Source organism: Nyctereutes procyonoides, unplaced genomic scaffold, assembly GCF_905146905.1.
Source record: "Nyctereutes procyonoides isolate TBG_1078 unplaced genomic scaffold, NYPRO_anot_genome, whole genome shotgun sequence".
Taxonomy (NCBI): domain Eukaryota; kingdom Metazoa; phylum Chordata; class Mammalia; order Carnivora; family Canidae; genus Nyctereutes; species Nyctereutes procyonoides.
In genome coordinates this window covers 7663200-7682851 of record NW_026575020.1, presented here as the reverse complement: position 1 = coordinate 7682851, position 19652 = coordinate 7663200, and the positions used below count along the sequence as shown (strand labels likewise).

The 19652-nt window shown below is 50.0% G+C and overlaps 2 protein-coding genes across 3 annotated transcripts in view; both read left to right on the top strand.

The window, feature by feature from the left end:
- The window catches only part of FAM117A (family with sequence similarity 117 member A), a 42556-nt gene extending 36007 nt beyond the window's left edge, over nucleotides 1-6549 (top strand). For both annotated transcript variants that reach the window (XM_055321545.1, XM_055321549.1), the window contains 3 exons: nucleotides 494-695; nucleotides 2077-2227; nucleotides 5319-6549. In XM_055321545.1, coding sequence (XP_055177520.1) covers nucleotides 494-695; nucleotides 2077-2227; nucleotides 5319-5619 — 654 coding nt within the window. In that variant the 3' untranslated portion in view covers nucleotides 5620-6549. The remainder of the gene's footprint in view (nucleotides 1-493; nucleotides 696-2076; nucleotides 2228-5318) is intronic.
- A 2413-nt stretch (nucleotides 6550-8962) lies between these two features.
- SLC35B1 (solute carrier family 35 member B1) lies at nucleotides 8963-15530 on the top strand. The gene is made up of 9 exons (XM_055335360.1): nucleotides 8963-9349; nucleotides 9986-10089; nucleotides 10649-10779; nucleotides 11045-11075; nucleotides 11661-11818; nucleotides 12850-12976; nucleotides 13732-13838; nucleotides 13995-14148; nucleotides 15292-15530. Exons 1-9 carry the CDS (start codon nucleotides 9126-9128, stop codon nucleotides 15342-15344), a joined length of 1089 nt encoding a protein of 362 aa, XP_055191335.1. The 5' UTR covers nucleotides 8963-9125; the 3' UTR covers nucleotides 15345-15530.
- Nucleotides 15531-19652: the final 4122 nt, after the last annotated feature.

Here is a 19652-nt window from a genome sequence, read left to right as displayed (position 1 = left end):
GTTGATTTTTAATTTACGTATATGTAGGATTTTATACCCACCCAGATACCCACACACAATGTGGTGAGCTGCAGGTACAAGTAGCATTGATGGTTAAGAAGCAGGGAGGGGGTATTTCACACGTGATGATGATGGGCACACCTGTCCTACAGGGGCTTACGTGGTTAGTGTCCTGGGGGTTTGACCCCTATTGTGCTTCCCACAGGTTCCTGGAGAAGGTCCCTGTTCTCTTGGCCCGCAGCCTGCTGTTGGCATCACCTTGATGAAGCAAGACAAATAAACATGCAATTTCAGATTGGGTTGCAAATGCTAGGAGAGAAATAGGGAGGGCTTTCCCTTAAATCAGTGACTTGAGAAAGCCAGGTCCAGTTACTGCTGTGTGTTAGGGATAGAGGCCAGAAGAACAGCGAGGGGAGGAGCTTAAGGGTCACTGGTGCTCTGCTGGCCTGAAGAGAGGGGCCTGAGAGTCCTTCCCCACCCTCTTTCCTGGCAGATCCTTGATGTTCCTGATGGCCACCGTGCCCCAGCTCCCCCTCAGAGTGGCAGCTGTGACCACCCCCTCCTCCTCCTGGAGCTTGGCAACCTTGCCAGCTCTCCCTCCATGCCCCTGGCATCCCCCCAGCCTTCAGGCCAGGCCAGCCGTGAGGAACACCGGGGTGCAGTCGAGGAGTTGGCATTCATCCCCAATGACAAAGGTAAGCTGAGGGGGCTGGGGCAGCAGGGGGCCCTCCCACCCTTTCCACCTGTAATCAATTTCAAGCTTGGGAGCCCTCCTTGCCTAACCAACTGAAATATCTTCATGGGTCATCTTTATTCTATATGTGATGCCAGTAGTAGCAATGATCTTTTGCATAGATTCTGATTTATAACTTACATAAAGTCTCTGTGCCTACACTTCTGTTCTCACTGTGACCCAAGCAGTGCCTCTCACCCTCCTGCTTTGGCTAAGGTTCAGCATGCTGAGTAGAAAGCCCATGGGTCTGTCCAGGTGTCCACTGCACACATTACCAGCAACAGTCTCAAGGTGGTTGTGAAAGATACAAAATAAGCGAATGTGGCCTCTTGCCCCAGGGTCACACTGTTTGACTCGGATTGAAACCCAAGCTTTCCAACTCCAAAATTTCTACCTAGTCCTGTGCCTGGCTCCTTTACAGGAGGACGAGACCCAAGCCCTTCCTCCCCACAATAATGATCCTCCTGTCCTAAAGCACTGTGGCCTGCCTCACTGAATTGGATTCTCATAGAGCCCTGTGAGGTAGGCTGGTCAAGGGCATGATCTCACAATACACAGAGGCAAACAGAGCATAGAGTAATAAGGAATAAATGTGAGATAAATACAGATAAAGTCAATATTTGCAGCCTAGGCAAAGTACATTCGCTGTGTGGAAAGGGAGAGCGATTTTCTCCCACAAGTGGGATTGAGTAAAGACTGATTCTCTGAGTCAGTACAAGAGCTCTTCCTGGAAGAAGGGATAGCTTTTTAAGACTGTGGAGAGAATGAGGCTGTGGTATGCTGGCAGAGCAGGGTGGTGCAGGAAGGATTTGGAAGAAAGCAGGGAGACAGAAGTTAGGATTTCTGTAAGTCAGACTTAGAATCCCGATTGCAGTCTTCCTCCTAGGAATATAGCATTGCTGTTAGACCTGATTTTTCCCACCAATTTAACTGTATTTTAAAAAAACATTTACTTATTTATTTGAGAGATAGAGAGTGGGCATAGGGGGAGAGGGGCAGAAGGAGACAGAGTCTTAAGCAGACTCCCCACTTAGCACGGAGCCTGATGCAGGGCTCAATCTCACGACCCTGAGACCATGACCTGAGCCGAAACCAAGAGTCAGATGCCCAACCGACTGAGCCAGCCAGGTGCCCCTCAACTATATTTTGTTATCCTGCACAAGATACGGATTTTTGTAAGCTGCCTCAAAGATATTTTAAGGTAGAGCGTGGACAAACAACCTGGCTTAGCATAAGCGCCACCAGCCCTCTCACTGCATGTCCTGGTCTCGCCCCTTCACACTGAAGCCTGAGCCCAGGAAAGCGGGTCAGCTCCACTGGCCTCTGCCTTGCTCTGTTTGCAGCCTCCTCTCCAGGCCGCCCAACCTGCCTGGAGGACAGCAGCCCGTCTCCAGTCCTTGCCTTTGCCGCCTCTCCTCGGCCCAATCACAGCTACGTGTTCAAGCGGGAGCCCCCGGAAGGCTGCGAGAGAGTGCGCGTGTTCGAAGAGGCCACGTGAGTACTTCCTGCGGATGGGACAGGGCGGAGGGTGGGGGCAGGGGCAGGGATCAGGATGAGCCCTGGGCTGTCCCCTCTGAACTGCCCTTCTTCGGTCCTGGACTCTCTCGGCCTGGGGCCGTTGTCAACTTCAGAGATCCGGATTGCACTTTTTCCATGATCAAACTTGTTGACATTACCTACTCTGAGCCCTTCAATCTTTGCTTATCATGATCTCTATGGAAACCTGCTCTCTGCCCACATGCCAGCCACAAGTGCTGCAGGAGCTGGAAAGGAAAAGAGATCTGAAACTCGAACCCTTTGTTTCTTCAGTTTTTTTCTATCCCTGGGTAAGGTGTGAGTGTGCTAGACAGTAGTCGGGGAGAGAGAGAGAGAGAGAGAGAGAGAGAGAGAGAGAGAGAGAGAGAGAGAGAGAGAGAGAGAGAATGAATGAGAATATACTAGCAGAGATGGGAAGTGTCCCCACTGGAGTGGTGGGGGCACCAAACACAGCTTCCTTATTGCTTCTGAGTCAAGTCTTTACCCCGTGCCTGCAGTGGTTCAAGTGTCATCAACTCCCAGACCAAATTTCTAGTCCTTACAAGAAAGGACTATGGAATATCCCCAAAGCAGGTGGGACAATTCAGAAGCCATTCTGATGATGATTGATCTCTTTACCACAGCCCCCTCCCACGAGCAGAGAGAATCGAGGGTTGAACCTTCCCAAATGCCCACCTGGCCCCCTGTAACAGGTGCCCAAAGAGCTCACTTCCTTCCCCCCACCAGCTTGGTAGTCAGCGAGGCAGATTCTCAGGCAGAATCTCAGGCAGATTCTCAGGCAGATTCAGGCCAAATCTCAGATTTGGTCATAGTGTGTGAGCTGAGCTGCAGCTAAGACAGGGTTTGAGCCTTGAGAGCTCTGTTCGTGTTGCAGATAAGGGAGGGGACAGTCCGTGGTACTGGCAGAGGGTTCAGCTAGAAGCCAGAGTGGGAGTTATGGAGAGAACCATGGTCCCCGGGGTTTTTGCTCCCAGCTTTGCTCTTGCCTGGTATAGCTCTCCAAGAAACCTGGCTCCTCAGGGGTGGTATGGAGGCAAAACACCAGCTCCTGCAGCTTCAGCAGACTGGGCTCTTGTGTCTTTCCCCAGCCCATGTTATATTCAAGTAACTGCAACCTGGGATTGCTTGTGGAAATTAGGCTATTGCCTGTCCTGATTCTTCCACAGACTCATGGTGCCAGCAGAGGTCTTAAAGCCATCTCTTCTAGCTCCCTGTCCCTGTGTTAACCCTTTAAGAGAGGTGGTGACTCTTGGGGCACCTGGATGGCTCAGTTGGTGAAGCATCCACTCTTGATTTCAACTCAGGTCATGATCTCAGTGTTGTGGGATCCAGGTCTGTGTCGGGCTTTGAACTCAGCAGGGAGTCTGCTTGAGTTTCTCTCTTCCCCCTCTCCCTCTGCCCCTCTCCCTGCTTGTGTATGCATGCTCTGACTGTGTCTCAAATGAATAAACCTTAAAAAGGTGGGGGGGGGGGGCTGACTCACCAATTGCTTTCTAAGATGCCCTGGGAGAGAAATTCTCAGCTCATTGGGGCCTCGTCACTGGATCAACTTTCCCATTGAGAAGTTCTTATGTTTAGTGATTCCTCTGTCACGTTTCCTTTTCCTAGCTGCTGATCTTATAAGATGGCCTGGATTTCCCAGGGCAGGGAATCAAGCCATTCAGGGTCATGCCGTTTGCCCCCATGTCCTTAGAGTGGTGCTTGGTTTCCTGGGTAACCTTCCCCATGTATGCATGCACACACTGAGAGCAGTCCCCTCTCCTGCCCATTTTCCACTGTCCATAAGGTGGGATTCTCGTAAAGCCTTCTTGGTCAGGTGAGATCCTGCTGCCCAGGCCTTCCCAAATACACCCAGCACATGGATCTTCACCTCTTCTTCACCTATCGCTCTCTGCTCACCCCTGCCCTCCTTGTGTCTCGCTCATCTTCCTGGGTTTGAAATTTTTTTAGAATTCTATAATTAAAGTGGTCATCAATTTACCATACTATATGCTAAGTTCATCTTTCTGTCTATATAGTAAAGAGGAAGGCAGTCAAGGGATCTGCTGGCAACAGAGCTTCACCATCGTACCACACATTTGCCTTCTTCCCGCAACCCTCACAACCAGCAGCTTCTCAGCTGCTTCCCCCTCAAAGCATGGCCGAATCTTCTTTATCATAAGGATCCCTTACTCTACCTGACATCACTCCTTTTATCCTTCCATTTCTTCCACATGATAAGAAGGGTGGGTGGGGATGGTTCTTTCCACATGAAAGGTAAGGCAGGTGGGATGAGGCCACAGGGTGAGTTAGAGCCCAGACCTCCTAATAAGGTCTGCCTGCCTTCTCCCAATGGTTGTCACCCTTGAGTCTCAGCAAGGCCTTTGAAAAATCACACCTTTCAAATGTGTTCAAGAATGAGACTCCTGAAGTTGGTAGATTTTAATGGGGGAAACCCCCCCCCCAGGGGGCATTTGGCAATATTAGGAAACTTTTTTGGTTGTTACAACATCCGGGGTGCACAGGTGCTCCTGGCTTCTAGTGTGTAGGGGACCGGGGATGCTCTTAAGCATCCTACAATGCACAGGACAGCTCCCCACAACCAAGAATCATCCAGCTCAAGATGTCAATAGGGTTGATATTGAGAAACCCTGCTTTAGGCTACACAAAATCTTAGAAAATAATGTTGCCTGGTCTCTGTTTCTAGGCAAGCTGTCTGCCCCCCAAACACTGTTTACTGATGACATACCTCCAATTAAAAGATCCCTTGTCTCCTCTTTTAAAAGTCACATTGTCAGGAATCTTCCTTCCTGCCTACCTTCAGGTCCTCCTGTTTCTAGCTGAAGTAGATTTCCTGTTGTTCAGCCATATTCCGAATAAATGGGTTGCTGGAGGCCTAAAGGCTGGTCAAGGCTCAGTCACCTGTCATTTTTTTGGTAGAGTCACCATCCTGTTCGAACAGAGACCCAGCTCCTTTGTCCCCTGATGCCGTGATGTCTCCCATCCCTTCTCACTGGCTCTTTCTCTATGTGTGTGTGTGTGTCTATGTTTTTCTCTCACCATTCTCCAGGTCCCCAGGCCCTGACCTGGCCTTCCTGACTTCCTGTCCTGACAAGAACAAAGTCCATTTCAACCCGACCGGCTCGGCCTTCTGCCCCGTCAGCTTGATGAAGCCTCTCTTCCCCAGCATGGGCTTCATTTTCCGTAACTGCCCCTCAAGCCCGGGGTCCCCCCTGCCGCCCCCCAGCCCCAGGCCACCGCCTCGGAAGGATCCAGAGGCCTCCAAAGCCTCCTCGCTGCCGTTTGAGCCATGGCAGCGCACTCCGCCATCAGAAGAGCCCGTGCTCTTCCAGAGTTCCCTGGTGGTCTGAGGGCCCCAACCCTACCACTTCACCATGGAGACCAGTGCCTTGGTGGCAGGCCCCTCCCCAGCTCCCCTGAGGTTGGGGACAAAGGAGCCCTTCCCTCTCGGCCTTCGAGCACTTTCATTTATTGTGTCAAAGCCCCGGGTCCTCTTTCTGATGGACACCGGCCCCTCCGGATGTGAGGGGACCTGCCTTCTCCACTAGCAGCTGGGCAACTCACAAGTCACACCTGTGTTCTTGCCGCCTCTCTCACTTGGTGGAAAATTCACCCAGAAGGTCTTGGGTCCCCCACCTCTGGTTGTGAGTCCAAAGGACTATATCTGGGCCCCTTGACCTTGTCATGGAACAAGCTGGCCATGATCAAAGGAGAGGGGACACCACAGATTTCCTTCCCTCTCCTCCACAGACATGGAAGAGGAGACCCGAAGATAGATACCCCCGTCCTCCCAGCCCCCAGCCCCATGCCTCCCTCTGATTGGAGGAGCTGACCAAAGCAGCCCTAAAGGGCCATAACACTTGACCAATCCAGCTGCTGGCAGAGGGGGGAACCAAGCGTTTTCCCAAGTGGCATTTTCATCTCGCTTTCACCCTAAGATTGTCTTAAGCAGCAGCCCAGCTTGCCCAGCCCCTGGTGGGTGGTGGGGGAGAAGGAGAGCTGGCATTCCTCTAGGTGGCAAGCGGCGACTCTACACCCTCCACCTGCCCCAGGACTGGGTTGGATTAGAAAAATGCCTATTTTTCTTGTATCGATGTAGAAACTCTATTTTCTCCCAAAGACACTATTTTTGCAGCTGTTTGAAGTTTGTATATTTTCCGTACTGCAGAGCTTACACAAAATTGAAGAAGAATGTTAATGTTCAAGTTTTCTTATCCTGTGTTTAGTTGTTTTTTGCAGATCTTGGTGTTAATAGACCAAATAAATAAGTATTCCCAGCAGCTTGAGGTTCTGTTAAATGTTTTTTTTTGGGGGGGGGCGCGGAGAATGGGATGGAGATTGAGGGTTATTATATTGATCGCTTCATCCTTGTCTTAACACATAATGATGTGGATGTGGGTGTTGTATGGATGCCCGGAGTTTCTGTCCTCAGGTCACGAGGCTTGGATTATTTAGATGGACATCTAAGCAGTAGGTCCATGGAGAGGCTGTCCAGAATGAATAGCATGGTGGAGGTGGGGTGAAGGAGTGAGTGGGCAAGTCACTTATTCTGGGTGAGTCTGGCAAAGCTCCCTAGGGAGAATGGGTTTGAGAGAGGAAGTGAGGGTGACCAAGTCTGACATTGTGGGTGCTCCTTGCACTGGCAAGGGGAACAAACCAGGGAATGGTGGTTGGGTTGCATCTCTTGGCACAGGTTTAGGGAAGCTTTAGCTCTTCTGGAGTATTCTATCTCATGAGTACCCATAGCACAGAGGGGTTTGCAGCCTCTCAGCTTTTTTTTTTTTTTTTTAAGATTTTATTTATTCATGAGAGACACACAGAGAGCGAAAGGCAGAGACACAGACACAGGCAGAGGGAGAAGCAGGCTCCATGCAGGGAGCCTGATGCGGGACTCGATCCTGGGTCTCCAGGATCACACCCTGGGCTGAAGGTGGCGCTAAACCGCTGGGCCACCCAGGGATCCTGGCCTCTCAGTTTTATAGAACTGCACCTGATAAAGCTCAGAGGCTTTGGGGGGGGGGGGGATGTGAATGACCATCCCAACATTCTGATGGTGCTTTATGATTTACAAACATTTTCACTGGACATATTATCCCCAGTGTATGGGTGAAAAGTTGACTACCCCAAGGGAAGTCATAATAACTACAATTGTATCTATGTCCTAAGACCTCAAGACAAACTCCCAAAGGCGGCTATGCCAACTATCATTCTTTGGCGTGGTAAGCATCAGATCGTGTCATAGCACTTGGCATAAAATGTTACCGAAATACCACCACAACCCAATGAGAGAAATGTGATCAATCCCACTGTACTAAATGAGAGGACAGAAAAGATTGTATAACTTTACTCCAAAGACAGATGCTAAGTTGGGGAGCTAAGATGAAGCAGATCTTTTGAATCCGGTGCCCATGCTTCTAACTACAGCGCTCTCCTGCTTGTTATTTTCCCATCGATTTCAGATGAGGAGACTTGACTCAGAGGTCAAGAGAATTGTTTGAAGTCCCAGTGGGTGAAGCCGGTGAGCTGGGACTGGAACCCAGGTCTCTCACCCCAGCTATTGTTCGGGCCCTGGAATCACAGGCTGGCTTGTGAATAAGCCACTGGGCAAGACAGCAAATGTGAGAGGCCCCCCACCTCCACTGATAGAAAGGAGACACGGGTTTGAGGACAGACCCTATCTGCTATTTCTTACCCCTCCCCCTGAAAGATGTTTGGCCTACCCCCAAAGCCTCAGTGAGTCAGGCCTGGAGTGATGGGTGTGGTGCTGCCCCGAGTTTCCTTCCTTTGGCGGAGGCTGTGCCAAAGGACGGGGCTCTCAGAAGCAGAGAAGGAGCCTCTACCCAGATAGCAGCCCAGAGTCCATTGGCTAAGTGGGGCTTGGGGGTTGTAGTGCAATGTCCTGGGCTCTTGCCCTAGCCCTTGGTGCTAGCAGGTAGCAGGTGAGGAGGCCCAGCCTCGAATGAGGGAGGGGTAAAAAGAGGTGATGAATGGGAAATTTCGAACCTGGAGGGCCACTGGAGGGTTGTGTTCCATCATTGGTGAGGTGTAAGGCCCCAGGAGAAGATCCACTTCGGTAAGCTTCCATTTCCACTTACAGGATGTGAGAAAATAAGATCAGAGTTGGGGAAAGTGTAATGACTAATGATACCTTAAGCTTGCTCACAGCACACTTGACAGTTTATGAAACACTTTCACAAATCTCAGCTCATGTGTTCCTCGGAACAGTGAAGAGGCGACAAGGTGGCTTTTGCTAATTATCTATCCCTAGTTTCCAGGCTGGGAAAACTGTGGCTCGGAAGGTAGGCGACACGCGTAGGTGACCCCCTTGGAAGCCTAGTGATGCGCCCTTGGAAGGAGGCCTTGAACACTCTGGCAGAAGGTGAGACGCTGACGCGGGGCAGCAGCTAGGGGGCGCTGAGGTTCCACTGAGACTTCCCGGCGTTAGGACCGAGCGGAAGCCTGACCGCCAACTGGGGAAGAGATCGTGGGATTAGCCCAGCCGGCCGCACCTCCTCCCCGCTCACCTGTCCGTCTCCGCAAAGCGCAGCCAATGGGTGAGCTCCACATCCTCATACGTCATCATTCCTCGCCTGCGTAGCTCCTAGGCCGCCCCGCCGAGTTCCGGGTCGCAGCTGTCCTCGGAATTGCCTGATCGGAAGAACCCGAGGGTACGGAACTGGTGCCCGAGCGGCTGACTCCCTTGGTCAGCAGGGACGAAACTAAGGTCCCAGGGCGGATCTCCTTTTCTTGGGGACGGCTTCTGGGTCCCAAGGCGTCTCCCCCCGCGGAGGCCCTGAGCTGGCAGCTCTGGCGGTGGCTGCTGGGGCCTACTGCGCGGCGGTCTCATGCAGCTCCTATGAGGCCCCTGTCGCCGGTCGGCGATGTCCGGCTGGAGCTGTCGCCGCCGCCGCCGCTGCCGCTGCCGCTGCCGCTGCCGGCTGTGAGCGGGTCTCCGGTCGGGTCGTCCGGGCGTCTCATGGCCGCTAGCAGCTCTCTGGTGCCCGACCGGCTGCGCCTGCCGCTCTGCTTCCTCGGCGTCTTTGTCTGCTATTTCTACTATGGGATCCTGCAGGAAAAGATGTGAGCGGATTCCTGGGGCCGGAGCGCAGACCTGTCCCCCCGCCCCCGCCCCCGGCCCGGGCGTTCCCTCTTGCCCGCGCCCTCTCAGCACCCGCACACCTTTGCCGCCGCGGCTGAGCCTGCTCACATTTCCAAAATGCGAAAGTTGGTCTCCGGATTCTCGGGACCTGGTCATTTTTCTTCCCTTGTTTTTCTCCGTGTTGGTTCCAAGGGCTTGGGTTTTACAGGCTGAGCAGTCTCCCCACCCCCACCGAGTTTCCGTGCCTGTGCCACCTCTTTGGGACTTCCGATGTTTGGTTCTTTTGCCTTTGGCCTTACTGCTGTAGCCCAAATTCTTTCATCTGCTATTTGGGGGTACCTCCTTCCACCGTCTGTTTTTCCACATTTCCTCTAGCCCCATCCTTTACGGATTTTCTTTCCCAAGGCTCCGAGATCAGCAGACTGGGATGTCTGCTTTCTAGATCCAATAAAAATCAGCCCCCCTTTTGCGAACGAGGCCAGTGAACCTTACCAAACTGTCCCGTCTTCCGAAGAAGCAAGATCATTTTAAGGCTGTCAGTGACTAGACATACTAGATGGCCCCGAACGAAAATATACTAATTCTTCTCCCCTTTTTTCTTATCATTTCATTCTTAGAACAAGAGGAAAGTATGGGGAGGGAGCCAAGCAGGAAACATTCACTTTTGCCTTAACTTTGGTCTTCATCCAGTGTGTGATCAATGCTGTGTTTGCCAAGATCTGTGAGTACCTATGTAGTAAATCTGTTGTGTGCCCCCCTCCCTGTCCACCTATGAGGTCTTACTCTCAACATTTCCACCGTCCTTAGGACGTTCTCTGTTCAGTTGACAAAACCAGTGGGTTTGGAATGGGGTAAAACCCTATTTCCTTAAATTAGACCAACTTCTGAGTCAGAAATGTGCAGAGAATGGGTCTTATGTGTTCCAGATCCCCACTGGGAATACTTAATTTTTTTTCTTCTTCCCTTTGAGTTTCCTTTATGTGCGCGCTTCAAACATGTTTTGAGCTTCTCTCTTTGTTCCCTGGGAGCTACAGCAGAGCTAACTCGTCCCTTGAACTGAATGAGCCCCCATTTCTGCTCTGCATGTGGTCTTGTGCTTGGTGTAGATGAGACTGGAGAGTTGAATAATCTTCAGAGGTTTTTCCAGTCTAAGAGGACAGAAATATCTTATGCTTCTCGTCTTACTTGACATATTCCTTTCATGTGGCTTCAACTTTCGCTCAGTGGCCCATCCTGGGCCCACCAGGTTTCACTTATATGTTTTTTTTATCTTTTTCCAGTGATCCAGTTTTTTGACACTGCCAGGGTGGATCGTACTCGGAGCTGGCTCTATGCTGCCTGTTCTGTCTCCTATCTGGGTGCCATGGTCTCTAGCAACTCAGCACTACAGTTTGTCAACTATCCAACTCAGGTGAAACCTCAGGGTGTGACATGGGTTGGCTCAGAAGTTGTTTGATAAGAACTAAGAATTCCTCGCTCAGGTCTGTGACTTAAAAGAGAATGTGGTGGAGAAATTCAGAGACCAAAGAACTGCAGATCTGAAGCATAGTGGTGGTGGGTTGCCCACAATAGGCTGTGGTTTCTGGTGCAGGCCCCACAATTACTCAGCATAGCACCTACCACGGTGCCTGGCACATCACAGAGGCTCAGATATTATTTGCTGAATTTCATTTCAGGTCCTTGGTAAATCCTGCAAGCCAATCCCAGGTAAGCAGAAGATGATCTCTCCCTCTACCATCGTCACCCTTCCTGGAGTAGGCTCTCTGTTCCTCTCCCAGAGCTGTGTATCCCTTTGGAGTGGTTATGCCAGCCCAGCTATCTCCAGTGCCGTCCCTTTGTCCTTTTCTCCTGTCATCCTGTCATTTCTATATCACTTCCGATGGTGTTGGGTATGCATGGGCTGGAAGCTAGAGGCTTACCTAGTGTTTCACATGCCAGTCATTTTGGTGTCTTGTGTGCTTACATTGTCATTAGACATCCTAAGTCGCATTTTGATCATCAGTTTCTTTCTCTCAATCTCTTACACGTTCACTGTCCCCACCCTTGCCCCCGTTCCTTCTTGGATCTTTCACCTTTGTTCTCTGCCTTTTCCCTGCCTTATATCCTTTGTTCACCCTGTTGCTCAATCGTCTGTATCTAGGTGCCAGCCTTGTGCCTTCCTCTTAGCCTCTGCAGGCCTTCCTTCTCAGACATTGTTTTCTCCCGGGAGTCTCTTCTTGGCTCCTAAGAGGACAGTGTTGGGCTCATCAATGCCTGTGGGTACCCGAATTTTCCACTGTTTCTTCCCTGTAGTCATGCTCCTTGGAGTTACCCTCTTGAAGAAGAAGTACCCAATGGCCAAGTACCTGTGTGTGTTGCTAATTGTGGCTGGAGTGGCCCTTTTCATGTACAAACCCAAGAAAGTAGTTGGGATGGAAGAACACACAGTTGGCTACGGAGAGCTGCTTCTGGTATGTGATCCTGGTGGGAAAGGCAGCCTTTTCCAGTAATCACAACCAAGGAGCATCCCACCTGGGCATGTAAAAGGCCGGTTATATGTCAAGAGAGATTGTGATGCTCCTTGCCCCCATTTCTGGTCTTTGTCTCTTGCTGCGTGGCCCCTGGCTCTGCTAAGGCCATAGTGGGAAGCCTGAAATATTTAACAACAGCTCAGCTCTCCTGGGGAAGTGATGACTCTGAGGCCTGCAGTTAAATGCTAGTGTGAGGCCAGAGAGACCTGAGAACAAATAGGGAAGGAATAGCGTGTCTCTCATTGTCGCTTTCTGAGAAACCTGGAAGCCAGGTGTTTAAAATAATACTATAGTAGCTCTTGCTTACTTTGGATTAGGTATTGTTCCCAGTGGTTCACCTATTCGTTGGTTAATTTTTACAACAGAAACCTTATAACATATAAAATACTATCTCCATTTTCCTTGTAAAGACAGTGAGATACTAAAGTACTATTTCCATTTTCATTGTGAAGACACTGAGATACAGAGAGATTAAGTCACTTGTCATGGTCACATGGCTATTAATGGCAGAGGTAGTGGCTAACTTTGCCCAGGCTTCTAATCCTGGTAGTGTGACCACAGAATCCAGTCTGGATTACTACTCCAAGCCAGGAGCCTAACAGGCCAGGACTACATTTCCTTTCTCTACCATAATGGGAAAATATATGGCTCACCACAATGAGTTTCAGGCCCCTGCACGTGAGGCTTCGTGGCACTACGTTAGGAAGTGCTAGGCTTCCCATCCCACTCTGATTACGTTACGACTCTGTGGGTCAGATAGCTTGCTGTTCTAGTGCCTGGGCGGGGCAGGAGGCAGTGATCATGATCTCTCTTGACCCTTCGCCCATGACCAAATGGTAGCATTTTGTTCTGAGGACCCTGTCTTAAGACAGCAGCTTTGTGAGGAGTCTCAGAGAAGTGAGTCCTATGTCCTGGGTTAGGGAGGGGCCCTGGTGGCCTCTTCACTGCTGGGTGCATTCTCTCTTTTTCAGTTATTATCTCTGACCCTGGATGGACTGACAGGTGTTTCCCAGGACCACATGCGGGCTCATTACCAAACAGGCTCCAACCACATGATGTTGAATATCAACCTTTGGTCGACATTATTGCTGGGAGCTGGTAAGGAGTGGTTCTGCTATTCTTTCTGTGTATCACCAGAGGGCAGACTGCCCCCCTCCAGTTGATCCCTAGCTCAGATGGTGGTTGCTAATTTTACCAGGCCAAAGGCCTGTTTCAGCTCTAAGATGCCCCTCTGTCCAAACCCCTGCCAAACCTTCCTGGAGAAACCTTTCTTGGCGGGCTCTGCTTGCTTCTCATGACTGGCACAATCATGGTTAGACCTGTGCCAGCTACCATGGGAGGACACATGGTAGTGGGTCACAGCAGGACTTGGGGAAAACTTCCCTTCTAAGAGAGATGAGATATTGGTATTTCAAATGTAGTTTGAATATGAGTGCATTTGCTTTTAAATCAGTGTTTCCTAACCTTTTTTCAAATCTGGACACATGTGGGAAGTATCTTTTGAATAGCACAGTGGGGTTAACGGAGGAGACTGCTGATGGCTGGAGGTGACCAGTGCTTGGAGTTGCCTTAGGTTGGGGATGTGTGTATCTCCCCAACATCTGACATTCTCTGCTTCCAGTGACTTTGGCAGAAGTAACTAATTGACTCTCAAACCTCTCTTAGAAGAGTCTTTAGTTAGTTTTCTCTAATCAGGAAACTAGGAATAGGATGCCTGGTGGGGCAGTGTGAATTCAGTTCCTGCACTTCCCACACCTGGCTCTCCTGCAGAGTACTTTGCTGGGCTATGTACAAACACATGTGCTGGCACAGGCACACAAGGTGTGCCATTCATCTTTGGCATTTCTCCCCAGGAATCCTGTTCACTGGGGAGCTCTGGGAGTTCTTGAGCTTTGCCGAAAGGTACCCCAACATCATCTATAACATTCTGCTCTTTGGTCTGACCAGTGCCCTGGGTCAGGTGAGTACCTCGAGCTGGGGTGGCTTGGCTCCTCAAGAGACACTGACCTGGCTGGGAGAAGGGGTGGCAAGGCTAGCCCTGATGTCCTAGCGCAGACTTTAGATTTTGGGGTGGATCCCCAGGGCCAGCCTGATCTTGTTTTCTCGGTCTCTCTAGAGCTTCATCTTCATGACAGTTGTGTATTTTGGCCCCCTGACTTGCTCCATCATCACCACAACTCGAAAGTTCTTCACTATTTTGGCCTCTGTGATCCTCTTCGCCAATCCCATCAGCCCCTTGCAGTGGGTGGGCACCGTGCTTGTGTTCTTGGGTAAGTTTCCTGCAGAGCATCTCCAGGCACGTGAAGCAATAGTCACAGAGCTTTATTTCTTTTTATTCTAATTAATTTATTTTTTTGAGAGAGAGGGGGAGTGGGGAGCAGGAGAAGGAGAAAGAGAATCCCATGCAGCCTCCCGACTCCACGCATAGCCCGACGCTGAGCTTGATCTCATGACCTGAGCCAAAATCAAGAGTCCGACACTTAACTGACTGAGCCCCCCAGGCAACCTGTGATTGATTTAAAATGATACTTTTTTCCTGAGATTATATTTATGAAATTGATTTAGTTATTTTATTTTTAAGATTTTTATTTATTTATTCGTGAGAGACACAGAGAGGAGGGGGAGGCTGGGCAGAGACACAGGCAGAGGGAGAAGCAGGCTCCATGCAGGGAGCCTTACGTGGGATTCGATCCTGGGTCTCCAGGATCAGGCCCTGGGCTAAAGGCATCGCTTAAACCGCTGAGCCACCTGGGCTGCCTGATTTAGTTATTTTAGAGAAAGTGTTTTTAAAAGAGAAAAGGAAGGGACACCTAGGGGGTTCAGCAGTTGAGTGTCTGCCTTTGGCTTAGGGCGTGATCTCGGAGTTCCAGGATCAAGTCCCACATTGGGCTCCCTACAGGGATCATGCTTCTCCCTCTGCCTGGGTCTCTGTTTTCACTTTCTGTATCTCTCATGAATAAATAAATAAAATCTTCAAAAATAAATAAAAGGAAAGGAAATATTGCCTCTAATGCACCCTTCCTAATGAGCATTTCACTTTAGTGATTTTCCTTCAGTGACTTGGGTTCCTCAGACACTGAACAGGATAAAACTATTATAGTTAGATTTGTGCTGCTGTGGATGAGCTAAGAGAACTAGCTAAAAAGTTTTGACATTTTTTTCTTCTAGTTTCACTGTACTTTATTATTTATATGTAATTGCCTATATCTTGGTGATTTTTTTCATTTGATGCAATACTTTTTCTCTGAGGGAGTTCTGTAAAACCAGTATTTGGAGTTAGTTTTATTTAAAGCTCCAATTTTGGAGAATCAAAGCTGACTTCCCCCACCCACCGCCCCACCCTCACCCCCCCCAATCATTGGTGGGTTTCATTTCTCCTCATAAACCTAAGCCCATCTTCTCCCTTTCCATAGGTCTCGGTCTCGATGCCAAGTTTGGGAAAGGAGCCAAGAAGACATCCCACTAGGAAGAGAGAGACTACCTCCACTTCGAGAATATTTAAGTTATTGTCTCAAATATGGACATCTCTTGGGCAAATGGACACAATAGGGATAAAGGACTGGGTTCCAGTCTGTTTTTTTTTGTTGTTGTTTTTTAAGAAAAGGAAACAAAAATCACATATTCTTAAAAAAGTGCTTGGATTTTAACAAGACAGAGTTGCCAGTTTCTGTACTAGATGACCTGGAGCCCAGCCTAATGCAAACAGAGAAGAGAGAGGAAAGAGGCAGAGCTTGATACTCTTTGCCCAAGCTCCCTCTCGGATGTGGGGAACCTGGCTGGGTGGCTAATCCCTCCCCACCTCCCCTGCCACGAGCCCAGGCATTGTAGGGAGAAGCTTTAATAGATTTGCAGTTGGGCTTGTGGCCTCAGTTCCCACAGGTGGAGATCCAAATCTGCCAGGACAGGTGGCTGGCTGCTGAGCCAGAGAATGTAAAAATCACTGTATCTCTTCAAGCTCTGGTGGGCAAATATTTCTTTAAAAACTCCAGATACAGTCTTTCCTCAAGAAACCTCCCTTGAGGTTGGGGGGAAATGAGCCCAGAGCCTCCAAGTCTGCTGTGCTTTCACATTTCCCAACGGCCTCCTCTTCAGCCAGAGCTCCAGCAAGCGCAGAGTGGAGACCCAGTTGTATATATCATGAACAGCTTGGGAAGGTCAGTTCCCTCCCTCCATCCCTGCATCTGTTCTCAGTCCATGCAGTACCCTCCTGGGGAGGCTGTATTAATCCTATTCCCTTGTCCCCTTCAGCTGCTAAAGCATTGCAGTCCTCTGCTGTCGTGGCTGTGCCAAGGTGTCCCCAGGCCAGCTTCTGCCTGTTGAAAGGGATGCTGGGGGAAGGCATGGTGGCTGGGTGCTGGCACAGAGCCTCTGTCAAGTTTCCTGGGTGGCATCGGGGGGAAAAGGCGGAGCATGGAGCAGAGCCACCTGCCCACAGCCGCCTTCAGAGCTGGAAATCACAATCCTCCATGGACCAAACTTTACACATGAAAGTGCATTTCCACCAGCTGCAACTTGCACTCCATCTGTTCAGCAGCCCCAGCCCCTTGGCTCTCCAGCTGGGAGCCCAGCCTCCTTCCTGAGCGGCTGCCTCGCCATCCCTCCCCAGGCTTTCAAGCCAGCCTCACTTGCACTCGTTTTGCTCTCTAGGGCCTCTGGTGTTGCTGCAGCTCTGCCCCCAAGGCCCCCACTCTTTTCGAACTCCTCCTTGAGAGAAGAGGCTTTAAGTACATCTGACTGAACTTCCTTCCTTCTCCAACCCTTTCCCCTTTCTGTTTTTTATATCCCAAAGTTTGCAGCAATTAGCTCCTTCTCTTCTGGACTGATAGTTCTTCCAAACTGTCTTCTGCGGATTGGATAGGAGGTTAGAGGGTGTGACCAGTGCTGGGGACAGGCCATTGGACGATCTCATCCACCTCACCCTTCCCAACGAGCTGTCTCAGAGGTGCCTAATTGTAGGCACCAAGAGCAAGACAAAATCTTCAACAGCCCAGCATGGCTGTCACCTGATAGCAGAGCTAGTATATCCTACCTACTGTGTGCTGAGAGCCTGGCACTGGAGTATCTGTCCACCCCCTGTCTGCCCACCTAACCCATCCCTCCTGTGTGCCATGTACTGTGAACTTGCTGGGAGTTCAAAGCTAACTAGGACCAGTACTTCCCCTCTGGGGGGGTTCATAGTCTAAGAGGGAGACAGGTAAACAAATCATTGCATCTCAGATGCGCAGAGCTAACAACCAAGTGTCTGGGCAAGGTGAGGCTTGAGCTGGAGCGTGTGGGAAGATGAAAGGAGGAGGAAGTGGAGCCAAGTGGGAAATGGGTTTTTCAACTGCCCGGCTCCCCGCCCCCCCCCCCCCCCCCACACACACACCATGCTCCTGCCCTCAGTCAGGTCAGATGAGAGCAGTGGCTCTGCACTGAGACAGTTGTTCAGCTCAAATGGGGGACAGGTGAAGATGTGGCATGAGCTGCCGGTGTGCTCAGGTGGCACACTTACCTACAGGATCTCAGGAACCAAGTGTGCCAAGTTAGACCCAAGTCCACGGTGCTCTGTCATGGCATAAGGGCTGATAAATGTGAAATACCAGGCAAGTCCCAACAGAAGTAGTGTTGATCGCTAACCCTGGGCGGCCCAATGCCTCCGGTTTCTTAAGATCAAAGGACTTTTCATCTGTAGTTAATTCTCAGCTATGTGTACAAGGGAAGGAGCCGGCACACAAGTTTCCCCAAACACTATGTTTTTAGTTAGGGGTGTACTGTACTTAATGCCTATTTTGGTCACACCATCAGGTCAACCTCCTGAGCTGTTGGTCTCAGGCTTGTGGTAAAGCAGTTTGTCCATATCCTGGACCCCTAGCAGCCTCGTGTAAGGGGAGTGGCCCACCAGTGTGATTTGGAGTAAAAACGTGGCGAAAACTATTCTGGAATTAAATATTAAAAGAAAGAAAGAGTCTACTTGTAATTCCTATCCCTTTCAAAACATTTCCTGTGTCAATCTTTCAGGTGACACATTGAGGAATCAATGCCCTTTAACACCCTCGCAAGGAGGGCGGAGCAAGCACCTGTCCCTTGCAGAAATGGAAAAACAAGTTAGGGAAGGTTAAGTGACCTGCGGTAGGTCCTTGGGTATGTGCAGAAGAGATTCACTAGAACGCAGGGTTCCTGGAGTCCTAGTTACACCTTGGACTGTGCCCTCAGGCGGGGAGAAGCAAAGCTCCTCAGGAGGCCCACTGCCTGTGCTGTCTGCTCCCTCTTGTCAGTGGAACAGTTTGCACATTTTATGAGTGGTGGTGCTGGTCACTTTCTCCAGATGCCGTGGCAGAGAAATTATCCTGGGTCTCTGTGGGATCATTCAACCCTTCCTACTGAAAACACACCAGCTGTCTTCAGGAGCCACTGTCTCATATCTGTTGAACTCCCTTCCCAAAGCTCTTTAGTTCCTGAAAATTTGTCCTTACAACACTCCTGGCGGGAGAGCCTAGGCCAGGACAAGTATCCCCACATTTGGGATAGGGAGACTGAAACCCACCAAAGTGGATCAGCTGAAGTCCCATGGCTGTGGGAAGACAGGGCCCAGAAGTGAATCTTCACTTACCCCATGTCAGAAAGTCAGCGAGCTAAGCCACTGGTTCCCAGCAATTAAGATTTCCTGGTCCAGTAGAATTTCCAAATAATTGGTGGCGGGGGGGGGGGGGCTGGCTTTTTATTACTTTTTTTAAGTAAGGACATTAAAAAAAAACCAACCTATTACCAATATGGCTTACAACAAAACATTTTAACTCCAAAAAATTTTAGGAAGAGCTCTCCACCTCAAAATAAAGCACCCTTCTTCCAAAGAAATCATAGTTTAAATCACACCACAATGTAGATGAGGTAATTTTTTAATTACAGAAAATGTTCAACATAAAATGTTATTCCATGATAATGCATTGTAGGCTGTATCCTTATGATTGCTCGCTCAATACAACTTGGTCCACCGATGCTGGAATGTCACATAAACACGCTGACAAAGATGGAAGCACCCTGCAATGAGGTCTCACATCAGTTAGAACATTCTGAGGGAGTGTGTAAACAACATCCCCCCTCACCTGGGCTACTTCTGTGTTCGCTCTATAGGGTTAGAAGGAGAGCAGGCCATGGGGGTCAGAGAGCTTTCCAGTAAGGGCTGTAGGAGGGAGACTTAGAGATCTGGAGCGCCCTGCTCCAAGATCTACTCCCAAAATGTTCCAGCCGTGGCTTTGATCACCTAGCTCAGAGCAGCCAGATTTTGCTCTGGAAGGTTTTCACCTACCAATTAAAGCCAAGTTCTGACAGATTAGTTCTCAGACTCAGTAGGCCCTGCCTGCCATGGCGTGAAGGGTGGGAATGGCAACAGAGAGGGTCTTGGAATAGAGAGTGCCTTCCACTCCACTGAGGTAGAGGTCCACAGGGCTGGTGGGCTTTCTGTCCAAATATGCCTGATTCCCTGTTATTTCTGGGAAAAGTGGAAGAGGAAGGAGCTTCAAAGCATTTATGGAGGGGAGGGACCGAATGTTTCTTCCCGCCCACTTCTGCATTTTGTCATGGTGTGTGGGTGGCCAGAGCTAGCAGAAGCACCATGTTTCAGTTTAGGTTCTGACTGGTCACCATTTCCTCCTACTCAGTGTCTAGAATGGCCACATTAGAGACCACAGCCCTAGAAGGAATGTGTCACTCTTGTGTGAAGACTTGGAACTCCCTCAAACTTTAAGTAAAAGTGTCTGTGCATGAAAAAATAAAAGTGTCTCCGTGTGTGTGC

Bases quoted from the DNA above. Each gene is read 5' to 3' on its own strand.
- SLC35B1 (XM_055335360.1), top strand. From the start codon at position 9,126: ATGAGGCCCCTGTCGCCGGTCGGCGATGTCCGGCTGGAGCTGTCGCCG. The intron at 11,076-11,660 runs GTAAGCAGAAGA...TCTTCCCTGTAG, and splicing joins ATCCTGCAAGCCAATCCCAG to TCATGCTCCTTGGAGTTACC. The intron at 14,149-15,291 runs GTAAGTTTCCTG...CCCTTTCCATAG, and splicing joins CACCGTGCTTGTGTTCTTGG to GTCTCGGTCTCGATGCCAAG.